This window comes from Panicum virgatum, chromosome 2K (genome assembly GCF_016808335.1).
Source record: "Panicum virgatum strain AP13 chromosome 2K, P.virgatum_v5, whole genome shotgun sequence".
NCBI lineage: Eukaryota > Viridiplantae > Streptophyta > Magnoliopsida > Poales > Poaceae > Panicum > Panicum virgatum.
In genome coordinates, this window is record NC_053137.1 from 34336427 (window position 1) to 34350544 (window position 14118).

At 41.9% G+C, this 14118-nt stretch overlaps 1 protein-coding gene across 6 annotated transcripts; it reads left to right on the top strand.

Moving 5' to 3' along the window:
- The first annotated feature begins 6094 nt into the window (after nt 1–6094).
- LOC120674141 (meiotic nuclear division protein 1 homolog) lies at nt 6095–13650 on the top strand. 6 transcript variants are annotated; one of them, XM_039955274.1, is made up of 12 exons: nt 6137–6256; nt 6658–6705; nt 7085–7165; nt 7756–7872; nt 8206–8244; nt 9586–9693; nt 9772–9834; nt 9912–9963; nt 10167–10211; nt 10300–10379; nt 12561–12669; nt 13247–13650. In XM_039955274.1, exons 1-11 carry the CDS (start codon nt 6254–6256, stop codon nt 12624–12626), a joined length of 702 nt encoding a protein of 233 aa, XP_039811208.1. In that variant the 5' UTR covers nt 6137–6253; the 3' UTR covers nt 12627–12669; nt 13247–13650. The 6 variants fall into 6 exon arrangements, with proteins under 6 accessions (XP_039811229.1, XP_039811244.1, XP_039811208.1 ...); XM_039955283.1 differs by having other exon boundaries at nt 12564–12669; nt 13247–13615; XM_039955295.1 differs by lacking the exon at nt 6658–6705 and having other exon boundaries at nt 6095–6256.
- Nucleotides 13651–14118: the final 468 nt, after the last annotated feature.

A 14118-nucleotide genomic window follows, 5' to 3' on the forward strand; every position in this document is an offset into this window, starting at 1 on the left:
GACGGGCCGAGAGTCTATTGGAAGTTTGGAAACACGCAGATACAGGGCCGAGCCGATTAGCCTCGATGGTTATTGGGCCGACCATGCGTCCACATTCCGAAATTCGTATCCCAGGAAAGTGTTTGGTGGAAATCTTTCGGTGTAAACATAAAAAATCCTATAAAAATAAAAAAACATCGATAAAAGTGCTAAAAAGATTATCATACATGTCTATAGATGTAATTTATTGTACCAAAACATCTAGAAAATTTTGAGTGTCACTTGATCTGGCATGGTTTTATCAAGAATTACATCGTCTGGAAGTTTCACGGCAAAGGAGATCTGAGTGTTATCGGTGCATCTGAACGAAACTCGTCAATGATCTCGAAGGTGAACGAAAGAGGACAACAACCCTCGTCATCAACAGCAACAACAGAGGGCGGCGAAAGTGCGAATCCCAAGTACGTCAGCATTGATGAACTTCTCCAAGACATAGCAGACAATGATGGTTATGAGCAGGGTGATTTGTTGGGACCCGAAGATGTAGAGATTTTTGAGAACCTTGCTAACCTTATGGACCAAAAGGATGTTCTGTTTGGGAATTCAAAGTGGCTAGAGAATTTCAAGGAGATGTAGCATGCGGCAATTGATCCATTGTATAAAGACTGTTCGAAGCATTGGCTGGCGTTGCATTTTAATCTCCAGTTGCATGCTGAAGTCTTGCCATGGGTATACTAGTTTCAACGACTTGTTACATATGCTGGCTAATCTTCTGACCAATGAAGACCACCGGGTGCGGCTACACCGACGCATGGGGATGAAGGCTCCTCAACGTCTCAAGGAGATCCACCGGCGAATAGGCAGCTGCCAAAGCTCGATCAGACCTGCTGCATAGAAAAAAGAATTATCGGTTGATGATGCATCGCCGATGATAGAAAAAAGGATTCTCAGCGAGCCTATGGTTTTTGCACTAAAGACCCTATAAAGAGCTCAAGGCTTGCAATGTGAGCACTGGGCATTGCTGCGGTGGTGGAGGCCAAAATCCTAGAGGGGAGGGCTCGTCGGTGGTGGGAAAGTAGTGGAGAGCATGAGGAGATCACCTGCGATCGATTTGAGGCAACAACCGGGGTAGGAGGTGGTCAGAGGAGGGTGGTCGTTGTACAGGGGCTAGGTCGGCAAATGCTGAGCTCGTTCCGGTGAGGGTGGTGGCCGTGTGGTGGTCTGGCAGCTTGGGGAGGTGCATCGGAGGGTGGTGAGCACGCTCAAGGGGCCGGGGGAGGTCTGAGCTTCCTCGGGCGGTGTTTCGGTGTGTAGGGCGAGCCTGCGGTTATGGCGGCCGGTGGTGGAGCTCGAGTGCAAGTAGGTGAGGTCATGCGGCTTTTTTGTAGGCGAGCATGGAGAGTGGCAAGGGCAGGCAGTGAGCAAGTGAAAAGACCTTAATCGCGTGATGTCTCATAGAGAGGGGGTGAATAGGCATTTAAACAAATTCTGCAAATTACACAATTTAAAATAGTTGTCAGTCACAGACCAGTCTAGCACTTAAAATGGGCACAAAACAGACAAACTGGTCGGACCGGTTTGACAGACCGATCCTTCTCAAAATCTGCACAAACTATGTTATTTCCCCTTCTTGAGCTTGAACCAAAATGAACCTTGGTGTGTGACTTCTGCAGAGTATTTCTAGTGATATGACAAGTTCTCTGCACACAAGTAAAGCACAACCAAGTAGATCGAGTGGAAGCACAATTCAAACTCAAGGACTCTAAAGCGAGGTATATGAAACAAATCAAAGTAAAGATAATGCAATGGCGACTCAGAGATTTGTTTCACCGAAGTTCGGATTCACCCTGTACACCCCATGTGTGGATCCTACTCCCCGTTGAGGAAGTTTACGGTGACCGCAAGGTCAAACTATCACCTCCTTTCTCTTATATGACCATGCGCCCTCGTGGCACAAGATCGCTGCTGCAATAAATTTGCCGCTGCTCACAATAATCTTGGGAGCTAGCCAGCGACTCCTAGCCATCTAGGAGGCTTCACCTCCAAGAGTAACAAATACTTCAACGAGTTGGACGACGCAACCGCAAGTGCTCAAGCTAGGGAATACTCTCCCTGCTCAAATTCTCTCAAAGAATGGTTTCACTCAACCCAACTCAATAATTCAACACTAATCACTCAAATCTCACAAAGCAAGATTGGAGAGTACTTCTCAAGTGCTCAAATGGCTCAAAGTTGGCTTAGAACTGTTATGGCATCAGTACACACACAAGGGTGAAGTCGTGGGGTATAAATACTCCTCTCTCAAAAATTAGCCGTTGCTCTGTCAGAGTCAGACTGGCCAGATCGGTCCCCCAGACCGGTCAGACCGGTCGGTTCAAATAAACTAGCCGTTGGACTCCAACCGGTCAGACCGGTCCACTGACCCGGTCAGACCGGTCCCAAGTGATTTCTGATCTAATATTGTTTTCACTCGAGTTTTTCTCACAATGGATTGTTATGAGCACCTTTGGTAATGTCAAATCACTGATGTTGCATCCCCTTAATAGTACGGCATACCTATACTCAAGTTTTCATAAATCAACACATAAACAACACTTGAGCTTCATAATTTGATCGTGCCGAACTTTCTTCAATCAATATCTTGAGGTTGTCAACATCTTTAATTCATCAAGTATATCCGCTTTGAGTTAATGACCTTGGATCTTCCATCATATAAGAATGAAATCCATCTTTAATTCACAAGTCACTTTCTTTATTCAAATAATGACACTCTTCAACATGGAGCTCTCTATGACTCTAAGATTTCCGATCTTTGACTCATATCGATTTCCTTGCTCCCCCCAAACCGTCGCTTGCGTAGTCTCTTGAAACTCGCCTCTCGGCCATCTCTACCTTCATTCTAGCCGTCCATTTTGAACTCACATTGATTTATATCATGCATGAAATCTTTTTTTATCAATTTGAATCCACCATTCAATTTCATATGCAAACTTTCTAATTTTAGACAACATATATGCATGAACTCTTGTCTCATTCACGTGTTCCTTGCTTCCTTCCTTTGATAATCAATATACATTTCATATTACAAATCTTCTCAATTTGAGACTATGCAAAAGCACACTCATGTCTCATTCTCATAAATTTTGCTTGTCATTTTGGATCCCATCATAAGTCAAACAAGCTTTAACATATTTATTAGAGCCTTTTGTATCAACCATGAATATTTTGCTCACAATTTTGCTTGTCGCACATACACATAAATGCCAATGGGATATAAATGTTTGCTTGCAATACATGATTCACTTCATTTAATATCACATCTTGATTTAAATCCCTACTCATAATCTCATGTAAACAAGTTAGTCATTTAATCATGTTGTCAATCAATACACCAAAAACCCACTAGGGGCCTAGATGCTCTTTCAGCAAGGAGCTCGGGAAGGATGGCAGGGTCCGCTCAGGAAGTATGGCACGGGCCGGGCAGTGGCTTGGGCAAGGCCGATAAAGGAGGAAGGAAGAAGTGAGGGTAGTTTGGTCTTTTCTATTATCTTAAGGAGGTTTCTTATTTCTTTTTATTTTTAAATACATCTCAAAATAAAAGAGTTTAAAGTAGGGACAAACGAAGATTCATTTTTAAAAAGAAGAGGTAAAATCACAAAGTCTAAACAAGAGGGCAAAATCATCATTAGCATCCACAATGAGGGCAAGAACACCAAATTTCTTAAATGAGGGCAAGAACACCAAGTTCTCCCTAAATTAAATGATTGTATGATGGAATCTTTTGGGACATAACTAAGCATTCCTACGCTTATGATTGGCCTACAAAAAGGAAACATTTTTTTACGTACAACTAATTGAGGGGATGGGCATGTATTTCCTTTCTTATTATTATATTATTAGTATATTGCTTATGAAAATATTTAATTAAGTAAATTAATTGATTGAAGCATTGATACTTTCTTTTGGATATCCTATAACTCGTGTATATAAAGTGCTGCGGATAGCTCAAATGAAAGAACATGGAACACCACCTATCTTTAGAACATGACACCACATTAGTTCATTTGACCTACCAAATGCAGAATGAAATCCTCATCATCCGCTGTTTTCCTCCGCCTGAAGGATGCTATGGCAGCGCCTCGTAATGCCGAGGAGCATCTCCATGAGTTTGCCAAATAAATTTGTCATCCTTGTTTTTTTGGAAGAACGACAAAACTATGGCTCCAACAGTTTGGCGTATCACTTGGCAAATTTAGCCAACTTGACAAATAGAGTTCGTCGACGCATATATTTGCGCTCTGCCCGTCATTGCGCATCTGCGGCGCTGCCATCTTCCCGCGCGGGCGCGGGAGTCCTGTCTGCTAGCAGTTTCCCGCCGTTGTCCGCCGCCGATGTGCCGCCGTACCTGCTCCCGTCGATCCCGTACAAGAACAAAGCCTTGCCGTGCTCCCTGGTATCACGCCACGCCTCCCGCGGCAGATCCACGATGGGCGTTTGCCTGCGCGCACTGCTGCGGCGGGAGGCCGTGCGCTAGGCCATGGGCGCTAGGTCATCCTTGATGTGACATAGATTAAAATTTAACCTCTGAAACCAAACAACCTCTTAGCATAGTAGCGGTGGTAGGATTTGTTGGTCGGGTGCATTCCAGCTCACTTCATCAGTCTGCATTAAGGCACAAGGTTAGACTTTTCCAATTAACATTTGGTGATTTTTCTTCGTATTTTTTTTCAAACAATTCTCTCAGGGCCGTACCGGCAAATTCGAGGGCCCTGTGCGAAACAATGGACTGGGCCCTAGTGGCCTAGTGTAGGATCGCGAATACCAAACGATAGCAGTCGGCAAGCGCGATGTGCTGTGTGAAAGCACAAATGTTAGAAGTCACACGTGTGACTGGCAGTTAAATCATCACAAAAGGTCCAATAACTATTTTTTGTTCCGGAATAATTTCTTTTATTGCTGGAACAATTGTTATTGTTTGAGCAAAAAAAATTTCCAAAAAAAAGTTTGTTCTAGCAACAAAGCATTGAGGGGTCTGATTTATTAGGCCGATTTTAGGTTCAAAACATGGAATCCTGGAGAGGTTGTGGTGCTGTAATAGGTCCACTCGAGATCACACACGTGACCCCGAGTAGCACCCATGTAAAAGGAAGTGACAAGTGATACGCCTACAACGATTTATCTTTTAGGAGCAATTTGGGCCATATTTTGCCACAAATTGGATCAACAATCAACTAAATTAAAGTCTTTACATGACTATATCTAATGTATATCTAATATTTTGGGGGCCCTTTAAATTTGGGGGCCCTGTGCGGTCGCACGGCCCGCACGTGCCTAGATACGGGCCTGAATTCTCTTATAGGAGGCTCGGTGCTTTCTGATCATACTTCAATCAGTTTATTTTGGGAACTGGAGGATATCCACGGCAGTCAATATTTTGAAGGTGAATCAATAACAATTACTTAAACTTCAATTTAATGTAAATGATGTATCAACATTTTTTTACAGGTGTTAGAAACGTATGCTCGGACTATGATGTGCATGAAAGTATTAAATCTGCTGTTGCTGCACGTTATGATGAGATTAAAAATTTATATCCTACTCCGCAGTTAGATTGGGAGAGCCATAATTCTGCACTGAAAGTATGAAAAATTTGGTTGGCTGCATATCTTCTTGTCGGCCTCCATAAGATTTTACTTGGATTGGATGGCTGCATTTCTTCCTGTGCTGCACTGTTGTATCTCGGTTGGGGCCAAAATTTGGACAGCTGAGACGCCGTGTCAATCAGGGAAGAGACTCATTTGCATTTCCCTCTATGCGAGCCGTACATAACTATTTGCACAAAAAAAATACTTTTCCTCTCTCAACTATTGCAAAAGTCTAATTTTCATTCCTCAACTACAAAATAAACAGTTTCGATAGTTGGAGAAGACCAGATACTCAGTTCTATCTATAGTTAAAGGACGAAAAATAACCTTTTATGATAGTTAAGGAGAAAAAGTAGACTTTTTCCTTTTACACAACGATACCTAGCTAACGGGCCGACTACCAAACATGCAAACCTGCACCTGCAATTCAAGCCTACCGTTCACAATAAGACGAAAAAAAGGGAGCACGGCCCAAGGGCCTCGCAGATCAACTAGACGCCCTGTCCTGCCTCCTGCGGCCCTGCCTGCTGTCCTCGGCCACCGAGTGACCGAACACCGAAGCCGCCGCCTCGGCTTCGGCGGCGGAACAAACCGCGCCTCGCCCCGCCGCCGCCCCAAGCTAGGTCGCGATGGTAAGTCCTGCTCTCAACCGCCTCGCTTTCTTCAGAGAGATACGGTGGTCGGCTTCGAAGGCTCGATCCGCAGCATTTGGTTGGCACCTTCTGTGGCCTTCTGAAGTAGTTCAGGGATTCTAATTTGTTGTCTTGTTCTCTTGGATTCATCACTCTTGAGGTGCCTCACATAGTGAATGCCTGATTCTTGCTCTTTCATGTACTAATTCAACGGTTTTTGTTTGCATTAATATGATACTACATGCCATCTAGCACTAGGCGAGTTATCTTGCCAGCAATTACACACTTAGGGCGCGTTTGGCCGGGCTTCCGAGGGCTCCGGCTCCTGACAGCGGTACTGTGCTGTCAGAGGAGCCGGGACCGGAGGAGCCACAAAATTTACCGAACTTCTGTTGGTGCAGGTAATTAGGCAATCAGGAGACCCCGTCTGGCTAGATGAACTCAATCGGGTAGGTTGTTCCTGGATGTGAGCCTATCCATTGGGGGAAATGGCACATCGATAATTCGATATGCAGTGTCAGTTATCTGTGTTGGTCATTATCTGTAGGCTGTAGCCTCTGTAAACTTCTTTAGTCAACGTTCAGAGTTTTGTAAATACAGGTAGTTAGCAAGTGGAGTCACCTGGTTCCGGTTTGTGCGAATAACTTGAAGATGTCTGCTGACTCTGCTGCTGCACATGTGCAGCAGATAGTTCAATTAAGTTTTTCTTCCTCCAGGTCCATTGGTGCTACGTTTCTTGTATTAATAATCACCTTAATAATTCGTATAGAAGATAAAAGGGGGTAATGGATATTACATAACTGGTTATTTTCCTTATATTGTGCTTAGTCGAAGAAGAGGGGTCTCTCATTGGAGGAGAAAAGGGAGCAAATGCTTCAAATATTTTACAAGAGTCAAGACTTCTATCTGGTGAATTCTTCTGTCAGAATTTGTTATATTCCCTTGATGCTGTCATATCAAATATCTGCAAGGATTAATTACTTCCCTTCATATTTTATGTACTCATGGGTTCTGTTCTTTCTCATGCTAATCTGGAAGTGTTTGTGAATGTAAATGCGCCAATAGTCGCTATTCACCATTTTCTTCTGCTTGTTATTATACTGTATACTGCAGATGACTGAATAAATAAATCTAATGGCCATGCCAAGTGTCAATGAAATTACAACAGTTTTCACAAGTTCCTTAATCTATTGATTTCACTTGTTTAGTTGGTGCAACTTTGCTTCCTTAGTATTTACCGAATTGGAATCTCCATCATAATATAATAAAAGTATATATTCTCTTGGCATAACCATTTATACTTGTACAATCATATTTGCGATGGACTGTTGAGGTGCCCATTCCAATGTTTACTTGAGAACGTATATTGAAGTTCATATCTGTTATTATCCTATTTAACATTTTTCTGATGGACTGTTGAGTTGTTCATTACTCTTTATTTCTTGAAAATGGATATTGAAATACATGTGATCCTGTCTCTTCCCTTTGGTTATTTTCAGCTTAAAGAACTTGAGAAATTGGGTCCTAAAAGGGGAGTAATCAGTCAGTCTGTGAAGGATGTTGTGCAAAGCCTGGTGGATGATGATCTTGTCTTGAAAGACAAAATAGGGACTTCTGTAAGTTCGTATCATGGATTAAGCGTAGTCGGACTGCCAACACAATGGAGTGACCATTTACATATAGGATTTGCAATAAAATTAATTATTGTGCAGTTCAAGGAAGGATTCTTGATTGTTCAATAATATGTGCACTAGCTGCATATAACCACAATTTGCATGGGTTCTACATTGCAAACAAATTTTATTTGATTGTCGATACCCCTTTTTGTATCTAGCTTCCAAACTAAAACAGTTTCCTTGTAGGTGGTTTCTACATTGCAAACAAATTTTGTTTGATTGTCCACACCCCTTTTTGTATCTAGCTTCCAAACTAAAACAGTTTCCTTGTAGGTGTACTTTTGGAGTCTTCCAAGTTGTGCTGGGAACCAGGTACTCTTATGATCACTTTTTACTTCATCTCAGCTCTTCTTGCCTCCATACTCTGGCAATTGATGTACTGTTGATTTTGATTACTAACTGAAAATAATTTTTTTACTGAGTAACATGTGTAGAAAGTAGGCAGACCATAAGTCAAAAGATGCATTGAGCATTATGTGAAATCCTTTCTACAGTATGCAAGTCACCAAGTACTGTATATGGTCGACTGTATATGGTTGATTACTGTACGTATGCATGATGAGAAAATGTTGAATTTCTGATCATGTATTATGATGTCATTACAAATATTTCACAAGAGGAGCTCTCGAATCCTCACCTCTCTACTGCTGCAGTCTTCTGTAGCCCCTTTCCCACTGGAATCCTCTAATGAAACACCATGAAACTTACTTCCTGTCATTCCCCATCCAGATGTGCCCCCCTCCTCTAATCTCCACAGCCTGACTGCCATCATTCCCAGTTCATTTTCCTTTCTTTTCTGTTCCCGAAATCTTCTGGTTGAGTGGTGCAGGAGGTTGCGTGCTCACTCTTGGAGCTACAATCCACGCTGTGTGCTTCTCATTGTTCTGCATTCCCAGATCCTTTGCACCAGAAGGGCATCTTCTTGCTCGGTTGCCATACATCAATGCAGTCTCATGGTGATTTGATTGCTACCTGCTAAAGGCAGTCAAGTACATTCTCTAGACAACTTCTTCTTCCTCTAGAGCTGATTTCATGCTGACCATTGGTTGGACCGTTGGTGTGTCAATCGGTCTGCATAGTGATGCATCTTCCATCCATCCATGTCGTAGTGGTTCAACAACTTAAAGCTGCATACATCATCTTGTCCCGACGTGTAATAACTTGGTTTGTAGCTCTGGCGCTAGTGCCTTGGCTGCTCCATCTTCTTATGCAGTGAGGGCTTCGACTCCATTTTCGATGTCGACATCCCTCGAAGACCTGTTTGTAATTTTTATTTACTTTTATGTCCTCTTCTCCGCGCTCATACACCATAGCATAATTAGTCCTATGGTAGTATCACTCCACCCCCACCCCCCCCCCCCCCCAAAAAAAAGAAAAAGAAAAAAAGACAAGCTAGTTACTTTATGGAAGCTTTGCAAGATGAAAAGATAATTATCACTTGCTATTCCTTGTACAGGCTCACTGTACATCTGTACACTTTTCTAGTACTGCAGATTATAGATGAAATATTTGAGGAATCAAGATAAGATGCATGTAGGGGGTCCTGCTTTTGTATCTCCCAGTGCACGTTGCTATGCATTCTTATTCTTATTCCTATTCTAATTCTTAGCTGATGAAGTTAATGCCAACCTTTCTTCCTTGGATTTTTTGTAGCTGAGGAATACTTATAACAAGCTGGAATCTGATCTCTCAAACTCTAAAAAGCGTTATGTGGAGCTTGTTGAACATAGAGACAACTTGAAAAGAGGCAGGGAAGACTCTGTAAGTTGTTTTGTATATTGTCAAGATAGCTGTGCAGCAATCATGTTGACCCAACTGATATGTATTGCGTTGCTATAGGAAGAGAGAGAATCAGCTCTGGAGGAGCTGAAGGCTGTAGAAGTACACCATAAGAAGCTCAAGGTGCCCTGATATTCCTTATTCCATCCAGTGGTTCTGTTCGTGCTATCTGCAGCTCAACAATGTCATAACAATTTCAGGAAGAACTCGCTGCATATGCAGATAGTGACCCAGCTGCAGTAGAAGCAATGAGTATGAGTTTGAATACCCCCCTTATATACAACCCTTTACCCTTGTATAGATGAGTACATTACTGTTGTCAATACCTACATCTGTTTTTTTTTCCGCATGGCTTCTTTCCATCCAAGTTCTAGCAATATCTTTACCTGATGAATATGTCTAAGTATGCAAACCTTCCTCTCATTTTAATTACTACCATATGCTTATAATTGCAGAGGATGCTATTGATGTTGCTCATTCAGCAGCTAATAGGTGGACAGGTACTGGTACTTCTTCTGATGAACTCTGCTCAATATTTGTCCAATATCTGTCATTCTAAGGCTACTGTCATTTCGAATCACATTTCAGACAACATTTTCACTTTGCAACAATGGTGTTCAACTACATTTCCACAAGCAAAAGAGCAACTTGAACATATGTACAGGGAGGTAGGTTCTGTTTCTCTTCTTGCAAACTAGTGCCTCTATGTAGATATTTAGGTGCTTCTTGTTAGTGGGGCTCTCAGCTAGGACATAGTGCTTCTATGGCATATTCAAATAACTCTTGATTACACTATGGAGTATGAAAATTATGCTCCATGCTGTTGGAACTAATCTTGGATCACTAGGAGTAGATCGAGAGGGTAAACGGACTTGGAGTAGATCGAGAGGGTAAACGGACTTTCTGCAGGGAAATACATTGCTCCTGCTGCCACCTACCATGGCGCCACCGTCGAGGTCGGAGTACAGCGGGGAGATGTCGCAGAGGCGGCGGAGTCAATGGTCGGCGACGGTGCAGTAGGCTAGTCCCCTCACTTCAGCACCTCTCAAGATCGGGTAGAGCTAGGGTTTTTGTGGGGCACTGTGGGATGGCGAACTTTGGACCGTGTCCCTTGACTTTATATATGTTGCGCTGTGCGAGAGGGGGCCCACTACCAGTTAATGGCAGGCGCACCCCCGATCAGGGCACGTAAGAAGCGGAGGACTCGATCCTCTGACCGAGTCAGAGATCATACTAACATTTTCCCCTTTGATCTCCACCTTTCTTACTTCTCTTACTTAATGTTTACTTCTTAATGAATCGATATACAGAGCACGTTCCGTCATGACAGTTACTTCCGTACCATCAGACGTAACAACCACAATACACCTATCCATCTCGAAATAAACACTAGGCCCCTTTGTTATCCAGAAATCATAGGCTCTACTATAGACCCATGTCGACTTAGTGTTCTCTAAACACTTTGGCGGTAAGCCTTAGTAAGCGGATCCGCAAGCACTTGCTTGGTCCATATATCTTTAATGCTTTCAATATGATTCTGGATTTTCTCCTTGACAATATCTCTTAATGTCAATGTGTTTGGCAGCACACTTGACTTGTTGTCATAGGAGCGAAATACTTGATTCCGGGTATAACTTCATTAGCTTTAAGTGCCTGCTTAGTGTCCTCAGATCTTGTTATAGTGAAAGTTATGCATCATTGATGATAGTAAAACTGTCTGTTTGTTTGGAGCTTTTCCACATTAAAACTCCAATTGCGAGTGTTGGCGACTTACTGTGGATTTCTCTACACATCTCGCAAAAGTTCTATCTTTGTACCCTCAACTATTTGAGAGTACTTGTTCTTTCTAACTTAGCATGAGGCTTGTAGTAATTTGCAAAAAATTTCAAGACATTCTTAACTCCATTCTAGTGATCTATGTCTGGAGTGGACTTCTGCCAAAATATCCCGGATACTTAAGCTATGTTAGGGTAAGTTCTTTCTTGAACACTTTCATTGCACTTGGCAACTGAAGCACGTGGAACCGATTCTTTCGATCGATCATGTATTGGTTCCTGGACACTGGAAATTCCCATAACTATCACCCATAATTATAGAAGCAGGCATTGGTTTACTCGCATGCATACTTATACTTCTTTAGAATCTTTTCTAAGTATGCCTTTTGCGATAGTCCTAATACCCCTTTTCTTTCATCTCGGCGAACTTCAATTCCAGAACAAATGACGCTTCACCGAGATCATTCATATCAAATTTTGAGGACAAGAATTTCTTTATCTCTAGTAGCAAATCAATATCACTGCTAGCAAGCAGAATATCATCCACATATAGGATAAGGAAAATAAATTTTTCATTCTTAAACTTTGCATAAATGCAATTGTCCTCCTCATTTTCTTTGAAACCAAACTTTCTTATGGTTTCATCAAACTCTAAATACCACTGTTTGGAGTCTTGTTTTAACCCATAAATGGATTTCTTCTGGCGGCATCCCATACATTCTTTTTCTTCCACGACAAAACCATTGGGTTGTGCCATGCAAACTTTTTTTTTCAAACTCCTATTGAGGAATACCATCTTCTCATCTATCTATCTGATGTAACTCTAAATCTTAATGTGCCACTGACATCATTATATGATTCTAAAAGAATTCTTGCATGAGACTAGAAAAATATCTCATTATAATCTATTCCTCAACTTTTGACACATCTTCCACATGGGGCTCAACTCTTCCTAATGAGTGACAACAGTTTCTGTCGGCTCCTGAAGGACAGGTTCTTGGTTCTTATTTATTGTTATCACAGGAGAACTAACAATAGGTGCTGTAACCACCGTGTCCCGCACTGTCGTTGCAGCAGCAACAGGCATCGAGAAAATGTACCCACTTCTCCTCATGGCTAATTTCTCGGAGTACATACTAACACATGCTTCTACTTGAGAAAAGATTGTGGACATAAAGAAAAGGTGAGATGGCATTCTGTATGAGATGACCTTTAGATGCACTAATGCCCGACCCATGTTGTTACAACCCATGATCAGTAAAAATCAATAAATGATTGAGTGACTTAACATGTTGTACATCAAAATGAGCATATTACAGAACCTTCTCCCTTTTTTTCTCCCTAGACCATATGAACTGCTCAATTGCAAACTCTTTTCCCTGTAGACAACTCCTATAACCTACATGTTTGGCTTGAGCAATATCATAATATTTTAAGAGTTCTACAGCCGGATATGTTGTTTAGGACCCAGCCTTTCATAGTAATGAAGCACTTGGTATTCTTTTAGTAGTTTGTAACCTGGAAAAAAAATTGATTAAAAAACCTTAATTGTTTGTAGGCGGTAGTACAATGGTTTGCTAGGTTCACATTACAAGGAGCAATTAAATTAAGAACAGTTCTTTTCTTCAATCCTGCATGTTTGTCTAATCGAAGTATTTAACTTTAAAACGCCAATATCCTCATTTCCTTTTGTGGGACATTTTTTTTTCCTTCTGAGGATTGTCTTGGTTTCTGTTTTAATTGTTCTTGTGTACAATCAGGTGGGGATAACTGAAGATTTCGAGTATCTGCAGTGATGCTCAACAGCCTGGGATATTAATATTACGCCGTTGTATGTAATCATCCTTGGCATAAACTGTTGAATCCAGTGGACGAACAAATTGATCCATGTTAGTGTTATGTGAGCAGAGTGTGCAGACAGTAAATGGTATTTGCCTCCTAGACGTTTGTTACTGAATCAGATACCTATCAAATGTTGTCAGCAGAGAAATGATTAGCATCAAGCAGGATTGTCATTTTTCCTTTCAGACAAACACATTCATGTAAGAGAATTGCGATCTGGTGAAGCATGTCAAAACGTGGAACAAATGGGGTTTGTGGTAGAATACCCAGCTCTCTGTTTTTGGCCCTGGCCCGCCTCTCGTAAATTTGAATATTTTCTCCCTGTTCGGAGTCATTCTGTTGATTTTTTTTTCTGATGAAATGCACCGTCACTTGTCAGCTGGAGGCACTAATGTTAGGGCCAATTGGAACTCTTGACCTAACACCAACGCATCACTGGATCTCCATTCTAGAATTTTCAAGCGTTTCCAAGATTGTCAGAGAACCTTTCCGAGACTTGGAGGCTTGAAATCCATTCAAAGGGGGACCATTTTGAGTTCAGACTGAAAGTAACACCTGGATTGCTAAAGCGCATGACCTTTTTCAGAGGAGGCTACTTTCTTGAAGAGGAGGTTCAACCATTTAAACCTGTTCAGCAGGTACATTTATCAAAATTCAGAAGGAACCGACAATGTTGACAGTCTACTTAATTTTCGCAAATCCAATTTAACTAGCGCTCGCCAGAAACGTTGCTAGCGCGCGATACACCTGATGCACTCCACTCCAACCATCCAACGGGGTCCACCACCAC